Here is a 27,393-nt window from a genome sequence, read left to right on the forward strand (position 1 = left end):
AACAACTCATAAAAGTTCGAAACGCAACAAAAAAAAAATTGGTGACGAGTTTCCGAGAGTCGAAGTGTTTTGGTTTAGTTGGATGAGTTGTTAAACAAATAAAAAGAAAACAAGGCACTCTTTAGAATTTTAACAAAACCAGTACTTGAATAGACAGCAATACATGACCAGATGTTGGCTTATCAAGAAACCATCCACCATATTTATTATCAAAACTATTCAGCAGAAAATTTTAATTTCACAATTAACCTTTGTGTTACGGGTATCATTGTCATGGACAACTGTCTTTTGATTGAGTTCGTGTGGCAGAATACCGCCACTCGTAACGATGTCCGTCTATATTGTTACAAGGCGTAAGTTCCATGGAATCAATTCGTCAGATGACCAATGTCACGATTTGTATGTTAATATGGATATTCAGAGATCAAATTAATCACACCCTTACTACATCTCGAAAGCAATATATATGCAAAATATGTTAATGAAGGTCAGAATTTATATCATGCGATTCCAATAAGATTCACGTGGTACTTTGCATATTAAGAATAGCCCATCAAATGTTATGTTTTGATTTTAACTATTTTTGTATATATTTTTTAAATCTTACTTCTTAATTTCTAATAATGGACGGAGCATGCAGGTAGAAGGAATTCAGAATCATGGGAAAACCGTTTTTGGTCAAGGACAAGTTGTAATTGTACGAAAATCTAAAATAATTCCAATAACTTGGGCCTTTTTTTAATCCACCGCATAAAAATTACGATCATAAATAATCATATCTCTGTTTGTATTTCCGATAGCTCTTTGATTAAATCGGAAAGAGTCAACAACGATGTCACTCATAGACAATTAATATAAGTCGATGTCAGGAGTCTATAGGACGTTAGAAGTAAAATACTTCAAAAGAAGCACACTTCTCTCTAGAATAGAAATGTAAGAAAATTAGAAATGATACAAATAAAAAATCATTTTCTACATTGCCAACTAAATTTTTCTAGCATAAAGAGAGCATGCCCTTGGAATCCAGAATCCACCTATTAATAGAAAACAAACTAATACTCTGAAACTGACCAAATGATAAGCACCAAGACTTAAAATTAAGTTTTCTCAAAGGTTTTCAATATTTCAATGACAACAAATAATACAGAAGCATTGGTACACATGGCGGGACTAACGGAAGCATTGGTACACATGGCAGAACTAACGGAAGCATTGGTACACATAGCGGAACTAACGGAAGCATTGGTACACATGGCGGGACTAACGGAAGCATTGGTACACATGGCGGGACTAACGGAAGCATTGGTACACATGGCGGAACTAACGGAAGCATTGGTACACATGGCGGGACTAACGGAAGCATTGGTACACATGGCGGGACTAACGGAAGCATTGGTACACATGGCGGGACTAACGGAAGCATTGGTACACATAGCGGGACTAACGGAAGCATTGGTACACATGGCAGAACCAACGGAAGCACTGGTACACATGGCAGGACTAACGGAAGCATTGGTACACATGGCAGAACTAACGGAAGCACTGGTACACATGGCGGGACTAACGGAAGCACTGGTACACATGGCGGGACTAACGGAAGCATTGGTACACATGGCGGAACTAACGGAAGCATTGGTACACATGGCGGGATTAACGGAAGCATTGGTACACATGGCAGAACTAACGGAAGCATTGGTACACATGGCGGGACTAACGGAAGCATTGGTACACATGGCAGAACTAACGGAAGCATTGGTACACATGGCGGGACTAACGGAAGCATTGGTACACATGGCGGGACTAACGGAAACATTGGTACACATGGCGGGACTATTATGGAAGCCACTAAATAGCCATGACCGAGCAAAATATAATTTTGATCTACATCCTCGTACAATTTGACAAACTATGTGTTGACAGCTACAAAACAGATTTTGCATGAAAAAAGATTTTGATCTTTCAATAAAATAATCAAGTAAATCCTGCAAACTTTGATTATCACTGCTTCAATTATCTTTTAAACTTATCGTTGAGGTAATATTTGACAGAAAAAAATATCTAAGAGGAATTATACAGCATAAATGTATCACACTAACTTTGTCGTGACATCAATGTTTATTCTGAATACCAAATTCATTAAAAATGTCGAAGTATCTTTTGAAAGTTTTTTTTTCAGCTCCTGGACCACTTTTAGAACCGAATTAGATTAGCACGAGTTAATTTTTCAATGGTTCATTCCAGAGACTTTTTAGTCGTTCGGGTAACAGTAGGACAAACTTTTCTGTTACAGGTTGCATTATTACATCACCATTACAGTGGAAAGAAATAGGGGCGCAAATAAGTTAAGTTTTTTTTTCACACCGAATAAATGTGACAGCTGTGTTTACAACCTGACCCTAATGCTCCACGACCTTCGACCTGGTGAAATATGACAATTTCCTTTAAAAAGAAGGCAACAATAAATTTCACGACAGGTGGTATAGAAACAACCGTTTGCTTCCTAACACAGATAAAATAACCTGTTAAGGGAACATTCTGTCACTACATTTAACAATGATACATATCCGGGGGCTGTACTGCACTTAATATGTAATTGTAATACATGTGGTATCGCCTAGGCGCCATATTTCACCAACATCAGGCTAACTTTTGAAGAGTGCAATACAATTTACCTTTAAAGACTATTTAAGAAGCATTTAAAGGTAAACCAAGAAATGTTTCATCTGGACTATATAGTACATTGCATTTAGATGGTTAGCATTATTGGGAACATTATGTTAAGGGGCGGATTCAGGCGGGGGCGTGGCGGGCGTGCGCCCACCCCTCCACTAATATTTTCAAAGCATGGGTTGTCAGGGGTAGATGTAGGCGGTTTTAGGTTGAAACTTTAATTTCTCGCTAATTTTATCACAAAAGATATCTACATTGCACTCACTCCAGAAGAATATTTCAAAAATTTATTCTAAATTTTTTTTAGCCTCACTCCGCTCGGCGAAATTTTAACTGTGCGTCCTCCTAATCTAAAATCATGGATGCGCCCCTGATGTCTAAAAAGTACAGTTAAGAATCACTTAGGTTTGAAATCATGGTTATTGAAACATCTTTTTAGACTGTTTATGATATACTGTAATGCCCATTTCAATGTTTCATGGGCTAGTCGAAGGTAGACTCCGTGTGGAAAATTTATAGCTGTTTGTTGTCTCTTTTCACTTTCCTCTCAATTATGTTTATTCAACGGTAAAAATGATAAAGACTACAAACCACTATTGTCACTTCCCATAGGCTTCAATGCTAATTTCACCAATTTCAATGAGTTATGGAGCTTCTACCTTAGTTTAACCTAAAGAAGACTACACATCACCTAAAAGCTGCATGTGTACACTAATAGCCCTGTATTTACTACCTTGCAGTGCGACACCAGCTCCTAGAAGACAATGAGCTAAAAATAGAATGGGAAGTCCCCTACATTTCACAAAAAGTGGTCTTCATTTAGAACTCATAAAAAATATTTAATTCAGTAAGTTACAGTGACCATTTTATGTAGAAATAAAGGAAATATAATTTCCTGCCAAAACACAAGCTCACTTGTGCAGATTTGATGTGCACTTTTTCCACAGCAACATAATACAAGTGCACTAAAACTTGTGTAGGACTATTTTTGTGTATCTTCTTACAGCTCATTAGTTGAATTAATGGTATGTAACCTATACTTGTGCAGACCCCATCACTATTAAGGGAAGCACCGGTACTTACATTAGAAATGACGTTGACGATGAGTTTGACGCCGTGATTATCAGAGTTTCACCATGCAATATCCTACGCAACATTCGTCTCTATTATGAAACATGCTGTTTTAATTTGTCATTGTCATGTCCTTATAATCACGATAGATGGTATTCAAACATTTTCGCCAGCATTAAATAAGAAAAAGTCTGGGTGTATGCCATTTTTTATCGTCCCACATTTAGTCCGTGTTAAATTTGCATATTCGCGGATACATATTTTCATGAACAATAATTGACTGCAAAATTCATGTAAATACGTACACACCGAAAATAAGTACAACCACAGTATCGCGGGTATTCCTTACTCGAATGGTTCGGTGCCCTTAATCTCCAGTTTATGCAATAATAACCATCGAACAACAAACTATCACAAGCAGACGAAGAACAGTAACTCAAAAATAACTTCTACAATGCAGATTATTTGGCTACTATCCCCATCACTCTGTGATAAACAACACTTCAATTAACTTTTTAAAAATGACTATGTACACACAACGTAGAAACAGATTTACGACTTACCAATATCACTGCGTAAAAAAACTGTGAGAGCTCGTGACAATTTACGACAGACGGGCGGATAAACTACTGGTATTCTGTAACATATACGGCAGCATATTTTTCGAAAGCGTTTTAATTTCGCATGCAAGAAAAAAGCTCTCGAAAATAAATCGCGCGATTAAGTAACTTCACTACATTATCGATGTTAGAGTGTAAATAGCGAAAATAAATGACAGCGGATTCGAAAAAATATCTTGAAACGCTTGTTCGTAATTTCTTGGAATATTTTTATTTCCGACATCAAATATTCATAAGGCGAATAAAAAAGTTTGAGGTGGGTATTTCAGACCCTCTTAGGCCGTTGGTGTAGTTGAACCGCCATGAGTTAACGTGGGGATAACATGCTGACCTTCTCGTGACCTTGACTTGAATTCTATGTAAATTTTATAACAAAATTATCTTATGCCTTAAAGCCTTTTCCTTCTTTGGGAAAAGGGGGCGCTAGGGCTCAGATCTTTGGCATGGTGAGTGTATAATCACTAATTCATATGATTACCATCATGTAACCTTTACCTCAAGGTCAATTACAACACTTTACTTATCTGCTCCATCCTCATTATTAAAATAGAAGCCCGCGTCTTTTATATGGATCATTTCATCATTGGAAAATTTCTTTCATTATGTTTTTTAACAAAGTTGGTTATAGTTTTTTTTTTTGATGCAGTCGGTATAGTTTCGCTTTTTACCCTTTGACCTTAAGGACGCTCTTCTATGGAACGCAAATTACCTGGTCGCAATTCTATTTCCCGATTGGCCAAATATTGATAACTTTGTGGCGTTCGAAAAACCTGTATCGGAAATTGGTAATTGTGTACCATGTGTTATTTTCTCGGAAGAAATTAGAAACTCGGAAATAAAAAGAAGAACATTTTACCGCCTCGGCTAATTTTTTTTAAAGATAGTACTTGTTAAATGTTAAAAATGGCGACAGACACTGGACTCTAATATATAAGTGGTGACATTTACTAAGATTTTTTTCTACAGATTCCAATGAACATATCAGACACTTGAACAATTTTTGAAATTGACCCTACTTATAGTCAGAGTCCTGTGGTCAAGGACATCATTCCACAAAGTACTCGCAACGTAAAACTTACATACACGTAAATTCTTAACAAACCAATGGGATTTGCGTGCGTTCGAGTGTACGCACCCACTTCGCTAGATAAAAACTGCGTTTTATCAGCAATTACTTCCAGGACAATCACAATTCAACAGTTTATTTTCAGCTACCAGTACAAAATAAGGGCATCCAGTAAGTAATTGTACAAAGTGAAATAATTAAAATTATTTGTAACAAATAATCCAGCACACGAATTAAATCATGTATCAGGCAATCAAACATGGAAGAACTTACATGTAATATGACTTCATGACTAACAATGAACAACACGCCCGAATCTGGCATTAACATCTTTATAAAGTGAAATGGCATCATGAGCTTCAATTACATAACAACTATACTGGCAGCAACAGCAACGCGTCCATGCACGATATCATCCAGAAATAGATAGAGAAAATATATGAGAATGCCTTCAATGTCATACGGAAGGAAATGTGTAAGATGTTCCGAGTTCAAACGGCAATGAATAATTCTTATAAAAATGATCGGTCAGAACTTTGTTTCGAATTTGTACGAACTATTACTAGTAATAAACCTTTAGTGCACATTTTATAAAAGTAGAAAAGAGATTGCTTACAATGAGTGGATGAAAATACAAAGGGAAATAACTCTTCCAAAAAAGGATTGGTCAGCTTATCCAAGTTACTGGTGGTAGCAACATAGAAAAATAGATGTCCTGCACTCCGCGTGAAGCATGTGATTAAAAAATTAACTTGTATTATGATTGCCTCAAAAACGTGTTTGCGTTGGGTAGACTTGTACGATGCCCCCCGTGCGTGTACGTATAATACAATGTGAATTGTCGGACCACGATCTGTACATCATTAATTTATCGAAATTTGGTTTGAGTACTTCTTGTATACAATTTACTTTTGTATCTTTAAGTTCCTACGTATTTGGTACTAATACTGCCGATGACAGTTTATACTCATCGAAACAAATGTACAGCATTATTTATATAGTTCGCATTTTAGAAAGCACTGCCAGTGGGACGATGCCTATGCTGGTCCATTTCCCACAAAATTAATCTCAACCATTCTTTTGTGATATGGAATATTAAAGTACAGTTTCCATTTGTTTACAAGTTATGATCCAGAAACCAGAAAAAAATGTTTTTGTACCCTCTTGTTATCGATTACTTGCGACTGCCACAGGGAAGTGCTCGAGGCATAACTGTCATTTTTGGCGGTCAATTTATTGTAAGCCCTCGATATTAACCAGCTATAGTATAACTAATTCTATTCAGGGAAAATGTTTCGTTTGGTCAAGTTCATATATCCAATAGGAGAAAGAGACACTAATGTATGAATAGTGGCCATCATCAAAATAACTAATACTATATTTATGTCTTTATAAAATTCGACTAATGTGGTCACACTTTCTAAGGGAGTGCAACATTTTTTGTGCATCGAACGTAATAGGAAATAACACAGTAATTTATACAAGTACGTCTTGGTTTTTTTTTGCTAATAAATACATTTCAAAGGGGAATAACCTAATTTTGATTAAAGCGGTTACTTATTAGAATTAAAATACAATGGTTATGTTCTATACGTTTACTGATCGAGATTATGTTTGTTGTGAATAATTCGATACTCAATTGGGCATGAACTTTTACAGATAAAGTGTATGACGCAAATAATTTTTGTACGTGTATACATCACGAGAACAGAAAAGTGATGCAACTCCACAGCACACCAACCAATCAAACGTATGCGACCGTTCTTATAAGTTGAGTGCTAGCCTTCAACTACACTGATGTCAAGGTGTCCACCAGGAGCTACAACAACTAACTGTGGAAAATGGAAAAGAATTTGTTAGATACTCTGTTAGAAATGCATAATAGCTTGTGGGTGTTCGGGTATGGATCCTTGACATGGAATCCTAACTTCGATTTCAGTTCTAAAGAAATTGGACATATACAAGGATATGATAGACGTTTCTGGCAGGGGAATTTAACGCACAGAGGAACCAAGTATAATGTAGGCTTCTTACTTCATTTTAGCATATTTATCAAAAATGGTAAAAAGGAAAAGTCAGGCTAAAATCGACTTTTTTAAACGTTATTACAGCGATTCAAAGCTTAGGCAATTGTCTCCTTGATTCGATTTTTAATGCTATATAGCAAATCTTATTGGCTGAAATATTCTTCGTTTAGGATAGTAAAAATGTCAGCTAATTTGAGATATAATAAAAATATCCCATTAGACGTTTTTTCGCGATCGATTGCCCTACAAAATAACATATTGATAAGTCAGATTTCTAATTAAAAAATTCTAGGAACTGTTAAAAAAAAATTAAAATCAGTCTCATTATTTCTTTGTAGCCTGGACGTGTAGCTACATTGATTCCTTCAGAAACGGTAAGTGTAAACATTGCGTCATTCAGAACACGTGTTAATCTATAATTAGACGTGACCTTGTACCAGATGACATACAAAATTGTTGTAGCGCATTTATTTGACCTGGAATGTTGTTATTAGGCGAGTTATTCGGTAATATGTGGATCAATTTCCTCTAGTAACAATTAAACTGTGTAGGATTAAATAAAACGTTCTACAGACATTGAAATTACAGTCATACATATGTACATTTGAACAAGATTAATGTAGGTCTAAAAAAAACAAAACAAAAACAAACAAACAAACAAACAAAACAAACAAACAAAACACACACAAAGAAAAGAAAATCAAACCACAGAAAAAAAAAATAAAAACTTACCCTTCATTTCAGGGTGTTGTATGGGGAGTGGCATACGAAGTGAAAGGGAAAGATCAAATTTTCAAAGCTTTGGGATATCTGAATAAAAGAGAGAGTGACCTTGGGGGTTATGTTACTGTTGTAGAAGACTTCTTTTCTCGCTCTGGGAATGCGCACAAGGTCTTGGTATATACTGCTACTTCAGAAAACAGTCTCTACTTAGGACCATCTAATATGACCACCATGGCTAGTGAAATAGTATTAGCCAGTGGCTATGCGGGTACAAATACAGAATATGTGACACGTTTGGCAGACTTTACAAGAACATGTATTCCGGAGGATAATGATTTACATTTATTTACATTGGAAAAATTCGTTCTTTATATGAACAACCGAATGAATGTAAGGCAACCAACACAAGAATTTCCAGTGATAGCATTGACATTTGACTCCTTAGTCAAACCAGTAAAGACATAGAACCAGAACCAACATTGAAATGCAAGATACCGAGAGGTTTCAATGGGGATAAAGCCGGTTGACCTTAGGATGTCAAGTTCTCATTTACATTGAGAGATTCCTATTGCTAACACTGTTTCACTAGTGCCAATAATCTAGCAAGAAGAGTAAAATACAAGGGCTGAAAAATGAAAACCGAGAATAATATTTCTTAATTTCATTCTTATCCAGAACTGAAAAATCCTTCCTACAAAGCAGAAGGGCAATACGAGATTTTTTTTTACAGTATTGCAGACAGCTTTTAATGGGCATTCATTTCCACTTTTGGAAAATAAAATGCTCTATCTGTATTTATTGTATACTTTTATGTCAAGTTGTTGGGTGGTATTTTAACATCTAGCTTGTCTTCTATTTTTACAAATAAACATTTAACCGTAAGTAGAACAAGTAGTTTTTAGTCTCCTAATTACCAAAAGGGTTAAGCAAAAACCTAGAACAAGCAGTTTTTAGTCTCCTAATTACCAAACGGGATGAGCAAAAGCCTAAAAAACTATAGGCCCTCCAGCATGTTCCTTGGAACAGTGTTAAAATTTTAAAATGATTGGATAAGTTTTACTAAAGTTTTCGTAAATAAACATAAGTTTACAACGACAACAACAAGGTTATACAATTATACGACCAAAACATGTTGCGGTCATATAAAATGACATGGACCGACTATTCTAATATAAGCACTCTCAGTCAAGCGTGATAGTGAACAGAACGATAACAGTTGTCAAGTATTGCAGCTCGATCATGACCGACAATTTTGATTTCTTTTTGACATTTTCAGCAAAACTGAATATTTAACAAATAAATCAAGTCTGACTGTCAAAATGATTACCGTTTGCAAAGGACATGGAGCAATGGTCTTTCATAAAAAAAAATACAAAAAAAAAACCCCAAAAAAAACCTTTTTTTTCAACAAAAAAATCAAGAGCTGCATTTTAGTTTATGTTAGTGCACATGTAACAATAATGTAAATTTCAATATATCAATGTTATTTGTCAACAAAAAAGTGTTTAACTGGCCAAAAATAAAAAAAAAATGAAATCATAAGTTGGTATGCCTATTCACATGCTTTTATATAAGGCACAGGCCATTTTCTTCTCTCGGTGAGGCCTGGGATTTTATGTTGAATTAGAAATATTTTTTGTGCAAGCATGGGAATAGTTTTATTTTTTAGCGACAGCCAGAGCTAAAATATTTATTTGAAAATCTAAATTGTACAGTGATGGGAGAAACATTGAATCATATATTTTTCTGTCCTCGGCTGAGTACAACATGATAACATCATATACAATTTCTTTGTGGTAGCATTCAACATTTTACTTTTGATGCCCCATCCCTGCAACAACTCTACAATTCAAATTTAATTTCCAACTTTTTTTCTTGATCTAATTAATGCTTTGGAAAACTATATAACGTTCTAAACGGAAAAATTTCAATTCATTGATTAAGTTAATTATACCGATGTTTTTAAGTGGGACAGTATATAGTGTTTACGATGTCCCTTTGTCTGTCTGTTTCCATTCTTAACCGCCTTTGAATTTTTAAGAAACTTTTTAAGGAATTATGCGAAATAACACACCTTTTATTTTGGTTTTTGATCTGAATGAATTTCAGGTATCTATTATCAAAATATGGACTGCACCGAACTCAGGCATGAGGGTACCTATTTAGTATCCACAAATCCATAGAGGTTTATGAATTTTAAGTAATGATGATAAGGTAATGTTGTTATGCATAAGGATTTTAAAGCATGTTGTTAAGTAAATCAAAGAGACTTTTAATTACCGGTGGAGACAGGAGATATTTTAACAATAATATACGATATACTCAACTCAGCTCATATCTGTTTTTTACACAAAATTATCAACACAAATTAAGTAAGATTCTAGGAGGTATAAAGAGTTTCCTCTTTCTACAAGAAAGCATGTTAAACTCTGTTGGAGCTGTTACAGTAAAACATATGAATGACAGGGGGAAAGTACTTTTATTCTTTGTATATGGGTGGCTGTTCAAGTCTCTTGATAAAATGTATATGCACTAGGTATAACCAAAGCAGATGGAGATTTATGGAGCAAATTTTTTTCCAGAAGTTTATAGACGGTTGAATTGTCCTGGATGTGTACTACTATTTTCCATTTATTACAAATTATCTTTCTAACTTCCAAATAATACATAACAAAGTTTTATTTACCTCATGTTCTTAATTTACATATTTTTTCTACTGAAAAATATTAAATCTTAACATTATAGCAACAACAAAAAAAATGACATTGACATTTTCACAAATCTAAAATACAAAACTTGACATCATATAAATAGAAATGAAAATTAGTGCTCAGCTTCATCATTAATTTTTACAACTGAATAATGCCATTTAGTATTCTTGAAATCAAGAATTAAACTAGAGGCTCAAGAGAGCCTGAATCGCTCACCTGATTAACCATTTGCTTATATGAAAAACTTGAGGAATGAGACAGGCTGAGTTAAAATCAACTAAATTGTCAAATGCAAGAAATGCTTCTCATAGCATTTGCATGACCTGAACCAGAATTTTGCTAAAGGCAACAATTACTGAATTTTTGTCAAAAACCTGTCTTATGACCCCTAAGTTCCATTTTTAGTACAGGCAGCCATATCTATTTATGGATTAAAAATCACAACATTCATTTTGAGCACAATACACCAAAGAACAATTATGCTTATTTTCATTCAATGATCTTAAAAAGTTTTAGTTGTACATGTGAAAAAAAAAACAACAAAAAAAACTGTTTCAGGGGTCGTAACTCCTACATTAGTCAATGAATGGTTTTGAAAATTTTGGCATGGGTCCTTCTCATAATGCTTAACAATTTTACCCATACCAGAAATTTGCTAAAGGCAACGGTTTTTGAGTTATTTGCAAACAACTGCCATCTGACCCCTATGTTCTATTTTTAGTAATGGCAGCCATGTTTTTTTCATGAATCAACAATCCAAACTGTCAATTTGTGTGGGATACCCTAAGGAATATAAATGCCAACTTTCATTGAATATTGTGCCACGGATTTTGAGAAAAAGATTTTCAAAGTTGCACATGCAAAAATACAAAAAAAAAAAAAATGTTTCAGGGGCCATAATTCCTACATCAGTCGACCAATCGTTTTGAAAATTTTAGAATAGGTCCACCTCATGATGCTGAACAATATTACCCCAGCCAGAAATTTGCTAAAGGCAACAGTTTTTGAGTTATTTGCAAAAAAACTGCAATCTGACCCCTATGTTCTATTTTTATTAACAGCGGCTATGTTTTTTCATGGATCAAAAATCTTAACGGTCATTTTGTGCAGAACACCCTAAGGAACAATCATGCAAAGTTTAAAACCTGTCAGTCTAGTAGTTTCAGAGAAAAAGATTTTTTTTAATTTGTCCACGATGACGACGACAAAGACGACGACAACGGACGCCAAGTGATGGCATAAGCTCACTTGGCCTTCGGCCAGGTGAGCTAAAAAACAAAACTCATTAGACCTTGATTTACCCAAAATGGTAAGGAAAATATTGAAGAAAATTTTCTTTTCCTCTTTGCTTCAATAAATACTAATAAAGAAAAATGTAAAGAAATAACTATATGAATGAGATTTCTTTTAATTAGTAAAATCATTATTATAATTCAATGTAAGATCATTCCTAAAGCAATGGCAAGTATTCCTTGAAAATCTGACCATCAAACAGCTTTTTCTATGCAGTACTAAGTCATAGTTAGTATTTATAAATGCTTAATTACATTTAAAACTTCAGTTCCAAAGGCAAGCTCAAATGTAGGAGATTCAGTTTCAGAAGATTGAATATTTCTATTGTCCTAACATATGGTAATAAGTGTTCAAATAAGATCAAATCAAAAATAGGGTAAAACATCTTACAATTGTTCTTTAATTGACACATGCATTCAAGATATAGATTTTTCACAGTAGTGATATTTTAAAAAATTATTAAAGCTGCCTTTAAGAATAATTAAACTAAAATATTCCCATATAAACTTTGAGAGTTAAATTAAAATCATTCTTGTATGACCATTGTTCTAAAGGAAATGCTTCTGAGTTACATGTACAGTCGAACTCCGATGTGTCCAACTTGGATAGTCCAAATCTTGGATAACTCGAATGAATTACAAAGTCCCAGCAATACTCTTACTCCCTTACTCCAATACAATTTTACCTTGGATGACACAAACTCGGATGAATCAAAATCTCAGGTAACTTGAAGTAATCAATCTGTCCCCACGACATGACTCCTGATGTCTCGGAGTCAACTAATTAGTCAGAAAACTGATTGCTTTATTACAAACCATGATCAAAGTGTGTTTTAACAACAATAAGTGTGGCTTTTAAAATTAATTTGTTGACACTCTTTATGGCTTGATTTGTGTATTTAATTAATTTAAATTGCACGTGTAGTGAAAAGAAACAAATTTTATTAATTACACATCAGAACTGACACTAACAGTGATATTAGATTTTTTGATATTTTGATATTTAAAAAAAAAAATACAGATGAATTGTAATGGTACCTGACTATTTAATGAAACATCAAACAAACGATAGTAAGTTTATTTCAGCAACTACATTCGCTTCTCTAGTAAATTAGAAATTTTATCGTTACAATGTAGAGCACATTGTTTGACTATACTCCTGATTGTGAGTGAAAAAAAAACCAGCATGTTATGAACTATGACGTTTTCTATAGAGAAAAAATAAAAGGAAATTTCAGTAAAGCACTCTGTGCCGTTCAGTATTTTAAACGTGATATACAGTATACAAAATAAAATATCTGATATGAAACGCATGACAAAGTACCCTGTACATGTACATGTACAAGCACAACAAATGATGTAAATCACTGACCAACCTACTAATATTTCTGGTTTATCCTCGGATTACTCAAACATTTTTGCATGGTATCTTCGACTTAACAAGGTTTGACTGTATTAGATTAATTTATAACAGAAAACAATATTGAATTCTTGTAAATAACTTTTTATAGCTTATTATGATTTAAATAAGATGGAAAACAATTCAAGTCATAAAACATGCAGAAAAACAAAAGCATTCATATTGTAATTTATTGCTTTTTTGAGTCTTGTTGAGAACTAGATCCTCTTGGTGAATCACCTATCACAAATGAACTGTTACTTTTACTGCTTGGTGAATTAGCAGTACCTGAAAAAAACAATTAAAAAAAAAAACAATTGGTCTCATATTTTGCTAAATAGTAACTCTTATTCAGTAGGAAAGATATTAAGTTTGAACTTACAGGTAATTCATATTTGAAAATGCAATCATTCTCCTCCATTCAAATTCTACTCCGTGATCATAATCACTTGATTATGTTTTCTATCATCACATTCATATACAAATAAAAGGGGCCCAATACAGCAGTGCAATAAAAGGTGTACATTTTTTTACTGTATTTTTTAAGCAATGCCATTTCCCTATGCATTCAGTTTAACACTCTACATTCAATATAAAATCAACTCTGAGGCAAAATAGTAATGAATAATAGGGAGCACCTCAAAGTGGAGTGAGCTATACACACTTAATTTTCCATACAAGTAGTGTGAGCTATACAGTCTTAATTTCCCCAAAGGTTCCCCAATACACCAAGGAAAATAAAGTATTCTCCCAGAAGTTACAAAAAGTGATTTTTTTTACAGAGAAAATTGAACATTTTCTTTAGCCAAACAAATTAAAATGAATTAAAACAAATGAATATAGTCTAAAAAGATCGATAAATGTAGATACATATTTCTCTCCACTGTTCAATTATGCTGGATGTACTGTTCAAGAAAAAAAACCTCCACACTCTTACATAGGAAAAGCATTCATTATCTTTTTGAAATACAGTCAGTTGTGATCATTTATGTGCATTTGCTGACGTCATAGTTTAAGTTTAAATATTTCTCCCATCCAAGGGAAACAGATATTGTCCCAAAATATACAAATATTATGACATTTTATTAAAGAAAAAAATTATAAAAAAAAAAAAAAAGAAATGCTGAAGCTGCTAGCGAGGGTAAATTATAATTGCAAGTATGGTGAAACTCACAGTGCTCACAATTACTACAGCATATATAAAAAACTAATAATATTCAAACTTAAAACAACTTGATCTCTTAATAATTGCAGGATAAAAACATTATTGTTACAAAATAGGGTTTAGGTCAGTAGGTTTATAATGAAGATATATTTTTGGTGTCACTCTGGTTCCTTTTTCTTGTTTGTTCGTGTCCGTCTGAGTGAATTCATGCGCGATATGGACAATTTAAACATAGTTATGTGATTGCATTTGTATTATTGTATTATTATGGGAATGTTTTCTAAGGGTCAAGACAGAGTTCATTCTCAAAGTTGCATCTCTCGTGTCCAGTCAGCCCAGGCTGTCGACCAGTCCCCAGCTTTATTTTGTCTATTTATTCATATTTCTCACCTGTCATTATATTCATATATTCTGCTAAGGGATATGATTGTTATGGGCTTTTTTTCCCCGTATTATAAGCTATAGTAGGTCCCGTCTTCCTTCTTTTCCATCCTGTTATTATATTTTTCCCCTCGATGTCAACCATGTTTATATTTGGCAGACCGGAAGTAATTGGTTGGGAGAATATAGACTTCTGTGGGAATGCAGAGATTTCTTAACCACTCATATTGTTTGGAGGCCCACAAGGATAAACCAATGATATTAGCCGAATCCCCACATTCCTGAAAGTGGGCCTAAAATTCCAACAAGTGGGGCTATTATATATAAACTGTCGACCGGCGTCCTGAAATTAATCCTGGCAGAATTATTCTGAGAGCAGTTAGTACTATTCAGCTCGATTTTGACCACTGAGTGCTACCAGCTCGCCATGAGAACAACACCCGTGGTATGCCCCTGTATTTTTAGTAGTAATATTTTTACTACGACCTGACCTTGACATAACCTATAAAACCTAGCAGCGCGTATCATATTTTGGGGGGACTTCCATTTATACTTTAAGTGTTCAGTGGTAGGGTTTTAACATTATATATTGTATGTATTAAACTATTGAATCCTGAGAGGTTAATAAATGTTATTTATAAGTTGAGATTCTGTTGGGTCGTGTATTAAGAACAAGTATATGGAAATACCTTCAAAGGCCACACTACCAGTGAAATACCACTTTCTTATACACTTACGCTCGAAATATACCTACACACCCATGAGGGTGTAACATTATTATGGTATTGTATAGAAAGACAGCCTGTATTTGTACTCTGCTCAGAATGTAGAAAATGCTCTGCAAAACCATGCATTTTGCCATTTAATGGGTATTTCCTATATGTTATCACATGAAAACATGAGGCCATACCCTGAGATGGTGAAAGAAGCTGTCATTCATGCAGAAATATAGGGTTATTGCATGAATATTTGAATATATCGTGCTGAAAGAATGCAATATAGCACTACCCTGACAGTGGAATATATATCTAATACAAGAGGCATGATACTTCCAAAATATCAGAGCAAGAATCCTTTCATTACATAGGAAATTTGAATTCAAATTCAAGTGACCTTACCTTTGAATTTTGCATGGTGTAATATTGAAATGATTGCCACTCTTTACTTCTGAATATTTTGTGTAGGAAATATAAGGCTGTAAATAACTTCATTCATAAAACATACCAGTGAAATTATAACCATAGGCAGCATAAGCAGCTGTCATGCCAGCCTGGGCACCTGCTATCTCAGCAGCACTTAACGCCTTCTTCAGTCCTCTACCTCGTGGTCTCCTAGTACCAGTGGAACCTTTTGGTCTACCTCTTTTCCCTGTTCCCCTCTTATTTGGTGTTGTCAATCCTAAATATCAGAAATAAAAAAAACATTCATTCAAAATAGGACTTAAAATATATCAATGTTACTGATATGAACATTAAAGTTGCAAATCAAAGTAGTTTTAATGAAATCAATAGCTTAAATACATACCCTGAGTTGAGCCACCAAGCAGTGGATCATCCACAATAACTAGAGCATCATTGCTACTGTCATCAAGTCCTGCACCAGACTGCTGGGTAAGTTCACTACCATAAGAAATCTGAAATTTAATCATAGCAATAAAGTTTCATGCTACTTATATATACAATGAAAGTAATTTCCAAAATGAAATGTAATTGGTGGAAATTCATTAGTTTATATTAACCAAATTTCCCCTTTGTAAATTTCTGTGAAAATCAATGCAAGCTACTGTTGCTACTAACCACTCACCAGTTTGAAGGATACCCATAAAAATGGAGGCAATATCCAAGCAACAAGTCTAAATCATTAATTTTTAACTAAGTCTCCTTTTCAGGTCACAACCCCCATTACCAATGCCGGCTTTACCTGATGTATGGTACCCAGTGACTTTGTTGCTTTTTTTTTAAAGAAGCCCCAACCCTTTATGTTTGGGAAAAAGTTTGTGTATTTTCAACAAACTGGGAAAATAATTTCAATGAAGACTGTGACAAAAAATACTTTGTTTAATATAGAGAACAACCATATTTAAATCACAGTGACAAGTCATTCAACGAATAATCAATTATACAGCCACGTCATACCTCAACTCGTACTTAGTAGATGAAAGCTTGCACCGGTAAACTGTAGATGTTGAACACGTAGGTGGACTAGACATTTTGACTGTGGACTTTTTCATAGGTGGACTAGAAATGCTGACTGTACACTTTTTCACAACAGAAGTTATAGTTCCTGCATGACAATTTTCACATCGTCTCATAGTTTAATTTCAGAAGTAACAAGCTTTCTGATTGGATAACAAATTTTGTCCATCACCTCATAGACCAAATTTTGTAATGTGATTATGAAGTCATTAACCATTTTTAATGATTTACTCATTGAATTGATACTAAAATTAAATAATAAGGAATGACTGTTATATTTGTTCGGTTTATTTGCCTATGGTGCACACTCTAAAATAACCTGCAAAGTTATTTAGTGTGCATTACATTGAGGGTATTTCTTCATAGACTGAAAAAAATATAACAGTCATTCCTTAAGTAATTTGTCCAAACAAACTCGATGTTAGAGTAGAACTTTCAGTACTTTTACTATTCATCTTTTAAAACAATGTTTCAAATTTGGGGATACCTTTGGCATCCTCTTATGTGAGTTTTTTGTGTAGTACTTCCAGTTGCAAGATATTTTCACAACAAGGAGGTAAATGGTACAGGAAAAAAAATGCCTTGTGTGCCAATCTGGAACTGAAAACAGATATTACGACTTGCCAAAAATAGAATTCCCCAGAAGTAAACAAAGTACAGGGGCTGAGAAATCACATCTCAAGGAACATTTCACTGGCTTCTCAACCTGGTTTCAATAGAATATGCCTGATAATTGGGAAGTTTCCTCCCTTTGGGAAAAATGTTTTTCAACATTTTGGAACTCATGGGGAAACAGTCTATATTTGGCTGCAATAAAAGGGTAACAAAATCACTGGTACCTTTTGATACAATATCAAAAAGATCCATTCACTTTTACTGAAGTTATAGGCTTTCCAAGTCTTGTCGTGTGACCCTGTGAATTTACAATTGGTCCCCAACTCCAATTCAAAAGCATAAAAAGTGGTTGGTTTTTTTTTTAGTAAAGATACCAATCTTATAACAAAAACCCTCTCATGGGTTAATTCTATGCTAAAAATATGACAATGAACTATTTCTATGCTATAAAAAACTTTATTTTTGCCATTTTCAGCCCCCAAATTCCAAATTACTCAGGTCATTAACCTTTGTGGTGCTACATGTATAAAACATTGCAGTACAATATCAAAGAGTTCTATGCGATTATATTCAAGTAATTTAGTTAAATCTTATGAAGTTTTTGATTTTGGCCCTTTATCCCTAAAAAGTGATGACCACATAAGTGACAAAATCAACAACAATCTCCCCCTTTGTTTCTTGGAATCTTATTCTAAAATTTTATCAAGATTCTTCAAATAATGTGTAAGTTCTTGCAGGAAAATTAAGTGTTTACAATAACAGTGCCAAACCAACAAAATTTGTTTGCACTCCTATAGAAACAGAACATCTCATCATAGAATACAAAGAGGAGGCACGAAACATACACCATTTAAAGCCAATGAAAAGAGGAGAAAGGAAACATCTACCATTTGAAGTGTTTCCTAAGTATAATAAATTGTTTAGAGGTAATTAATTTACTACTTATATGTAAGGCATCTTACCACACTCTGTGGACTGGCTGGCACTGAATCAAAACTTGCCCTGGATTCTGAATCTGCTGCAATTGTTATATTTTCATCCTGTTTTGCCTTTTTAGAATCCTTCTTCTGAAATAATTAGTGATTGCACTTTTTAATTGAAGTACACCAACAGGAAATATATCTAGCTAAAGGAAGATAATTTATAAATCATTTAACTATAACAAATCCTGAAATAATGGACAAAATGTGTTCTTACAGCTAAAAAAATGTACCATACAGAAAGATACATAATAATTCACGTATTTGAAGTGTTCAATTGCTTGCATTACTTTTACATATTCTCTTTTCCTCTTCTTCTCTTTTTCTTTATTTATGTCATCCTTTGATGAGGGTTTTTCTTCAGCTTTCTGCAACACTGACAAAAAATGTATAAGCAGATACAATGTTTTGAAAGGTTTGGGCTAAATATTTATTCTTGCTACAGGCAAATGGTAAAATTATTTGGTATTTTAATTCAGGTAAAAATCCACCATAGATTTTACTTTTAATCAATGTTTAGTTTAAAATTTAACTTAACAAGGAGTGGGTTATGATTTTATGATAAGCTAATTTGTATAGATTTATATATAATGTATTAAGTACTTCTGCATAAGAATTAGGCAAAATGTGCATGTGGTAGGATGGCCTGCCTGCATTGTAGAAAGTAGTAGATTTAAATAGCCAATTAATTGACTTGGCTAAAGGCTGAACTCTTTAGTTAAATCAGTTTGTCGCTGGCTTGACACTGAGTGGCATAGGGTTTGATCTTTGGTGGCAGAGTATGATTTTGCAAGTCAATTCATGCTGTCCCGCTTAAAACATGTGGCACATTTAGGAAAAATGCAGAGGGTTTATTGCATAATCCAAGCACTTATATTTCATGACCTCCAGTAATAACCATCAAAGTGTTAGTAAAGTTTGCCTTTTTTAAAAAAAATATAGGAAAAGTATAATTGAAATGCACTTTTGGAAAATGGATGGAAAAATTTTCCCTATTTTTTTCCCTATATAACCAGTCAAAAAACATTTTAAGTTGCAGCTGCTTCAGGATAAATTGAAATAGCTTTCAGTTTGTTCTATTGATGCATTAAATATATTTGAGGCAAAAAAGACCTAACTGAGAAAAATGTTGTGCCACCCATTGCCAAGAGAATGGTACTTAATACTACAGAGCCCAACATAAGACTAAGTATAAATACATACACTTTCTCTCCATTTCATCATCATCAATAAGTAAGGAGACAACCTCCTTTGGTTTCAGAACATCTGGTCGGTACGTTCCTCCACTAATTACCATTTTCTGAATCTATAACAACAAGTTTCTCAATCTTCTATCAAACAACTGTCTCCATACTCTAGTCACCATAGGGATAAAATTATCTTTCTCTTATCAGTTTTACACACAATAAAGGCTTATCATCTTATGGATGTTATCTCTATAGAGATATAAATTTGTAATATTATGTGTATCTGGTTTGGAAATAACTTGGAAGAACTGTTCAACTGAACAACTCTCAAAAAGATTCATTACACTTGTTTAAAGGAAATAACAAACTAAACTCCATGCACAAACAGATGGCTATTTAAGTTAAAACATTTAATACTACTCCTTAAATTTTAGTTTTTAACAGTAAAATTTCTTCAGAAAACTTTTACAATTTGTTTAACCTGAATAGCCATAGAAACTGAACAAACTGAAACATCTGAACTGGTTACCCACCTCACTTTTTTCCTTTGCTCTCTGTAAAATTCTTTCCTCAATAGTACCTTTACAGATGAGACGATACACTGTGACTTGTTTTGTTTGTCCCAGTCTATGGGCTCTGTCCATGGCTTGTTGATCAACAGTTGGATTCCAATCACTATCATAAAATATCACCTACAATCAAAGAACAAACACTAGTTTAGTTCATAGTAGTAATGGCAATGCATGAACAGTTTAACTTAACAGTTTTTGTAAATGTAATTTTGTCTAAATTCCAAATAAATATGATTTAACAAACTTACATTAGAGTGCAAGAATCACTTACTTGCCTTTTATCATGTCAAATATAAGATCAAAGAGGCTACCTAGTAACATACTTTTGTTATTAATATACTAGGTGTTACTTAACTGCAAAGTTGTATCATTTAGATTATTTTCTCATTGACACTTATCCTTTATTTTCACTAGTTTTGCCTAATATATGGGAAAATCTGTAAATATCATCTATTACCAGGACAAAATTTTTACATACATACATGTATGTTGCTTGATAATGATAATGAGCAAACTAATCAGGAGTGTAGATTGTATCATTTTTTTAATTAACATTTTTTTTTATCTTCTGTACTGGGAAAATCAACATAAATGGGAACGTAACTACCGTAGAAGTTGGAACAAATTCCATCAAGATCAACCAACTAATATCCAAGTTATCTAATAAAGACGAAGTGTTTGTGGACTAGACTGTGACTACAAAGACAGAGACAACAGCCCCATACCATTATATGACTGCAAAATTTGCATTCGCAAAAAAAAATTATAATTCAAAACATTTTAAAAACTAGTGAGCATAATATATCTTGTTATTCTAATCCTGTTTATCTTGTGTGATATCTAGTCTGCTTCCATTTTTGAGTGTAGTTGGCATAAAAAACCTGCACTTTGACCTTATGGAGCACTTTGCTATCAAGATTGTCAAACAAAACATTTTTTTCATTCAAGACATCTTAAAGGTGAATGGTGTTTAGGTTTTGTTGCAGTTCCAACTGTGATATCATTTTAAAAAGTTTCAGAAGAAGGAAACAGAGCCAAGTGATAGCAATAGCTTACAAAGACTGAAGATCAGAGAGAGCTAAAGATAACATGTGCAATCCATTCTATTTCATCACATTATGCATGCTGTCTAGAGCTGTGTATTCTTTAAAGAAGCATTTTAATGTGGACATTTTTCTACTTACAGTATCAGCAGCAGTAAGATTGATACCAAGCCCTCCAGCTCTGGTGCTCAGTAAGAAAACAAATATATCATTCCTGGCCTGGAAGTCAGCAACCATGTCTCTTCTCTCTGATATTTTAGACGATCCATCCAATCTGATATAGATATGTTTCCTATGCCACATGTATTCCTAAAATTAAGTGATTAATAAGTTTATAAAATAATAATGTAGTCCACAAAAGTTCATATCTAGAAAAAAAAGTTCTAAATGGAACAGTAAATAGTTTGAAAGGATTTCCCACTTCATGTAAAAATACCAAGACAAACTGTTAGAAAGTAATTTGACAGGGAATAATCATCAGTTCAGTTTAAAGTCTATTATGACACAACATGCTTTACAATAAGTGTCAAAAACAGCATGATAATGGTGCAGAGGATTCTGAACAAGTTTTGATGTTTAAGGACAAAAAATAAAGTAAGTAATCAGGAACACAGCTCAATTTTAATGAATAATAATGTGAAAACACTCAGTGTAGAAAGATTTTAAATGACACTTTTTGTTTATTATTTTATGTATCCTAAAACATTCGTTGACTAGCCATTACAGGAACGGTTATCAATGTACATTGATGTAAAAGTTCTCCTACTTCTAATAGATCAATCATTTTAGTCATTTGTGAGTAGATCAGTACACGATGTCCCTCAGACTTCAATCTCTGCAGCAGTGTGTCCAAAACATACAACTTCCCCGCATCTGTTATCAAACTTTCTTTATCTGCAATACATATCACAAATTGATGAAGAAAAATATATGGTAGTGGACAAGTAAAAACATTTTTGAAAGATCTGTAGTTTGCATGGTTTATTTTCATAACTTTTAAATATAAGTTATACATAAAAGTTCACAACTTTCCAAAGCATAACTTTTCAAAGACCATTAATGATTCAATAATTTTGTTTGATATGAAAATGAATTCACTAACCTGGAATAAATAACCCTGACATGCCATGTTTTGGCTTTACACCTAGGAGTCCCTCTGGTTCTACTTTTGAGAAGTACCAAGGATTCCACCATCGTACTCCTGTATAAATCTCTGGTGTTCCATACAACAGACTCTGCCTGGCCTCCAAGGTACCACACAGATTCTCCTTCATTATCTGCCATTCTGCTGACCTGTCATGACACTCCCAACTCAAAGGTGACACTCGCACCTGATTGAAAAGGATGTTATTAAAATAGAACTGCCATATGCCATCACATGTAGCAAAATTAATTAAGCACAACAAAACCTTAAATTGAACAGTTAACGTTTTAAAAACTTTATGGTAACCTTCTTGAACTTTAACTAAACAGAATTCCCAGTTTTTATTACTATGTGCCAGTGACTACACAATTCAACGTGTTTTAATATGACATCTGCCATATAAAATTAGTATTCTAATATGAAATGCTTCAAAGTTCTTTAGACCACAGCCTTGGTAAAACTTTGATAAACATGTGATAAACACAAGACTGTTAAAGATGTATGACAGTCTTATTTCTGACATTATAGATAAGCTTTACCCAATTTTACTGATACCACAACAGAAATTTGCTCCATAATGGATGCCATTTCATGCAACACATTGGCGGAGTCTTTTAAGAAATATGAAAAAAAAGTCCTTATATTATCTAAAATAAAATTCATTCCATCAGTGTTTTACCACAGGCTGAATATTTATGTAAATATTAAACCCCTCATTATTGCTCTAAGTAAAAAAATGTAAATGTAACATAATTGTCCAGCCTGTAATAAAACAATATTAAAATGATGTTTTTGTGATTTATCTTAAATACTGTCTATCTACTAAAGGTACTCTTCCCCAAAAGTCAAGCCCAGTCCGATAGAATTTTATTAAGATTTTTGCTATGCAAGGTAACCTTTTTACATAAAAACTATTTTTCCGATAAGAAAAATCTGCAAGCACAATATTATAAATGTGTTAACTTTCTCTGGTGTATTTTCAAGTGTCGCTGGTATTGAGACTGGACCCTTTATCAGATATAGCACATTGAACTAGGCTTTGAATAAAAATCAAAACAATCAGAAGACAGATTTAAGGAGGTAGACTTAGGGCCAGGGACATGACATTACCCTTGAAATCAATGATATGTTTGTATTATATTCAATTTCACTAAAGCCTTTCAAGCTTTTCTTTGAAACAGAATTAAATTAATCCAAGTTACTTTGATGCTTACATGATATTGATGTAAAATGGTAAATGCAAACATTCCAATGATTTGTGTCCCTTACCCTAGGTCTACTTCCTTAACCCAAAGAAATGAGCTACAATTATTAAAGTTTATAACAAAATTTCCAAAAAAAAAAAAAAGTCTGATATGAAAATAAGAGATACCGTAAATAAAAAAAATTGTAAAATTGCTGCAAGAATATTACCTTTGGTATGGAGTAGTACAGATATGATGGAAGTTCTGTAGGTTGGCAATGTAAGACTCTTGGTTCTCTGTACTTATGTGGGTGAGGAATATCATGAAATGTATGATGACTGGGACTCTAAAATAGAACAACTCAGCTGAAGTAGGTTACAATTCGAAGAAATCTGAAGTGCAGATCTACCTTAAAACAAGGCAGAAGCTTAATAGTGATTCATGCATTTCTTTATCCCGAATATGTTTTGATGGGAAATCCTTCAGTAGGCTTCATAGAAACTGTATTAAAAAATGTACAAATAAAAGTTGCCCATTGGAGATATTAACAATTAAAATTTGGTAACATTCTACTACTGAAAAGTATGGGAAACTTCCTGCAAGAATTTTTACACTATAAAAAAAATATTTTATGATACACAGCAGATCAAAGGTAATGAGCATAGGAATAGTTGTTATAGAATGTAACGAATGTATTTGAACAGTTTCATTGATAATCTGGAGATACTTATATTTTTTTTATTTTATTTTAAATTGAATAATCCATTTTACTTTGTTAAATGCAGATATCTTTGGGTGGTTACCAACTTCTCTATTTTAAAATTCTCAAAATAGTTGACAAAAATGAAGATGACATTGATTTTTCATGAAATGACAGATAGACAGTGAAGTGTAATTTCTACATGTTTACTTTGGTAGGTGAAGTTGGTGGATTCTTCTTCCGATGATTTCGATGTCTTAGTTTACAATGCTCTTGTGTTTCTTTCATACAATGTAGTGTAAGATTCTTAAATCCATTAAATCTTGATGTATTGCCAGTAAACACAAGTTCTTTGAGCACAGAACTACTATGTACATTAGTGAAAGACAGTGGGTTATCTGTATCCAGCAGTAAACTTCTTCTATCCAACCTTATCCTAAAATATTTATGAAAACATGCTGAAAAGTATGTGTATTTATAATACAATTAAAATGTTATTAACATATTTAATTTCTGACATACAACAAGAGGCTTCCAGGAGCCTGAATCACTCACCTTGTTTTTTTTTGCCTTTCAAGGGCAATAACTCTAACAAGGCGTTGTCAGACAATTTTGACTCCATTTGATTCATTGGAGACTTTTGTAAGCCTTATAATAAGGATCATTTCAGCAATTGAAAGCTATTGGCTAAACCTAACAGATTTGGAGATGTATGCAAAAATCTGCTGTCTGACCCCCATTGTTCTATTTTTAGAAATAGCACCTATGTTTTTTCAGCCATCAAATATAAGTTTTTTTGTTAAGGATATCCTATAAAACAAAAATGTCAATTTCCATTGAATTCAGTGAGTAGTTTCTGAGGAGATTTTTTAAAGTAATAACATCAAAAACAGCAAAAAACACCCAAAAAGGGCAACAACTCCAACATGGGTCAACAGATTTTCACCAAAATTTGGATTATAGTCTGATATATAATGGTTTAAATCAAAACGATTGTGTAACCAGATCTGTGATCTTTCATGAGTTAGAGGACCAGTGTGCTGCTATATCAGAACTCTTGCCAAGAACGCTTAAGAAATAATTCTTGGAAGGAATTATTTCTTTTCTAATATGACAAATACGGTAATTTTTGTGACAAAAATTTCCTTAGGCGTAGCCAAAATAATGGCTGTTCCGTTTAACCTCCCCCGTATAGAAGTTGGATTAAATTTGTAAATTTTTGTCATCGTATGTGTTAAATGTGTGTATTTAAATAATTGATTTCAATTAGATAACCTCTCAGCCATTAAATCATCGCGTAAACGTTTTTAAGTGAGTGTTTTGTCTCAAAGTCACAGTGAAAGAAAAGAGACCACAACTGATGGACAAATGTCTATACAAATATCCACTGGAATTTGCAAATATAATACATCATATCAATTGCATGTAAAAAATCTTAATACAGAAAAATTGAACTCTCATCAATGTAAAATTCTGAATTAGCTCTTAGATAGGAAGCCTTTGACAGTTGTAATTGATTTCATTATTCATATGCAGATTGTGAAATATTAAATATATATAAAAGTAACCTAATATTATGACCTTTTCTACAAAAAATGTCCAGAACACACTATACCCACCCTGGTTCTTCATTGTACCAAGTTCTATGATGATGTATGCTATAGGCCATTTTCATCATTAGAAAAATACCTAGCCACCTACAAATGGACATATAAAAAATGTTATTACATGTGCATGTTAATACACCCATACTTAAAGATTTTAAGTTTTGTCACATCTTGCAACAAAAAAAAAACAAAAACAAAAAAACCCACTAAAAGTACTTACACAAAGAAATAACAAAAATCATTTCCCATCAAAACATTAAACAATCTTAAACTAGACACAATTAAATTTGATGTTGGTGAAGATAGAGTCACTACAATTTGATTACAAGCTGGTCAGGACATGTATTGTTGGTGAAGATAGAGTCACTACAGTTTGATTACAAGCTGGTCAGGACATGTATTGTTGGTGAAGATAGAGTCACTACAATGTGATTACAAGCTGGTCAGGACATGTATTGTTGGTGAAGATAGAGTCACTACAATGTGATTACAAGCTGGTCAGGACATGTATTGTTGGTGAAGATAGAGTCACTACAATGTGATTACAAGCTGGTCAGGACATGTATTGTTGGTGAAGATAGAGTCACTACAATGTGATTACAAGCTGGTCAGGACATGTATTGTTGGTGAAGATAGAGTCACTACAATGTGACTACAAGCTGGTCAGGACATGTATTGTTGGTGAAGATAGAGTCACTACAGTTTGATTACAAGCTGGTCAGGACATGTATTGTTGGTGAAGATAGAGTCACTACAGTTTGATTACAAGCTGGTCAGGACATGTATTGTTGGTGAAGATAGAGTCACTACAGTTTGATTACAAGCTGGTCAGGACATGTATTGTTGGTGAAGATAGAGTCACTACAGTTTGATTACAAGCTGGTCAGGACATGTATTGTTGGTGAAGATAGAGTCACTACAGTTTGATTACAAGCTGGTCAGGACATGTATTGTTGGTGAAGATAGAGTCACTAAGGTTTGATTACTAGCTGGTCAGGACATGTATTGTTGGTGAAGATAGAGTTACTACGGTTTGATTAC

At 33.5% G+C, this 27,393-nt stretch overlaps 2 protein-coding genes across 3 annotated transcripts in view; one reads left to right on the plus strand and one right to left on the minus strand.

The window, feature by feature from the left end:
- The first annotated feature begins 7,172 nt into the window (after window positions 1-7,172).
- Window positions 7,173-9,059, plus strand: LOC148624283 (glutathione-specific gamma-glutamylcyclotransferase 1-like). Its single transcript, XM_088566945.1, has 3 exons — window positions 7,173-7,448; window positions 7,793-7,828; window positions 8,199-9,059. Exons 1-3 carry the CDS (start codon window positions 7,269-7,271, stop codon window positions 8,640-8,642), a joined length of 660 nt encoding a protein of 219 aa, XP_088423071.1. The 5' UTR covers window positions 7,173-7,268; the 3' UTR covers window positions 8,643-9,059.
- Window positions 9,060-13,102: 4,043 nt separating this feature from the next.
- LOC148624284 (chromatin-remodeling ATPase INO80-like) overlaps window positions 13,103-27,393 on the minus strand; it is a 46,669-nt gene continuing 32,378 nt past the window's right edge. For both annotated transcript variants that reach the window (XM_088566942.1, XM_088566943.1), the window contains exons 25-37: window positions 26,365-26,442; window positions 24,956-25,181; window positions 24,275-24,391; window positions 22,820-23,048; window positions 22,484-22,611; window positions 21,859-22,026; window positions 20,636-20,794; window positions 20,119-20,221; window positions 19,206-19,291; window positions 18,898-19,002; window positions 16,650-16,758; window positions 16,350-16,523; window positions 13,103-13,867 (exon numbers count right to left, since the gene is read on the minus strand). In XM_088566942.1, coding sequence (XP_088423068.1) covers window positions 13,770-13,867; window positions 16,350-16,523; window positions 16,650-16,758; window positions 18,898-19,002; window positions 19,206-19,291; window positions 20,119-20,221; window positions 20,636-20,794; window positions 21,859-22,026; window positions 22,484-22,611; window positions 22,820-23,048; window positions 24,275-24,391; window positions 24,956-25,181; window positions 26,365-26,442 — 1,780 coding nt within the window. In that variant the 3' untranslated portion in view covers window positions 13,103-13,769. The remainder of the gene's footprint in view (window positions 13,868-16,349; window positions 16,524-16,649; window positions 16,759-18,897; window positions 19,003-19,205; window positions 19,292-20,118; window positions 20,222-20,635; window positions 20,795-21,858; window positions 22,027-22,483; window positions 22,612-22,819; window positions 23,049-24,274; window positions 24,392-24,955; window positions 25,182-26,364; window positions 26,443-27,393) is intronic.

The sequence above is a fragment of the Perna viridis genome, chromosome 2 (assembly GCF_037379345.1).
Source record: "Perna viridis isolate PV_CMFRI_1.1 ecotype Kerala chromosome 2, ASM3737934v1, whole genome shotgun sequence".
NCBI classification, from domain to species: domain Eukaryota; kingdom Metazoa; phylum Mollusca; class Bivalvia; order Mytilida; family Mytilidae; genus Perna; species Perna viridis.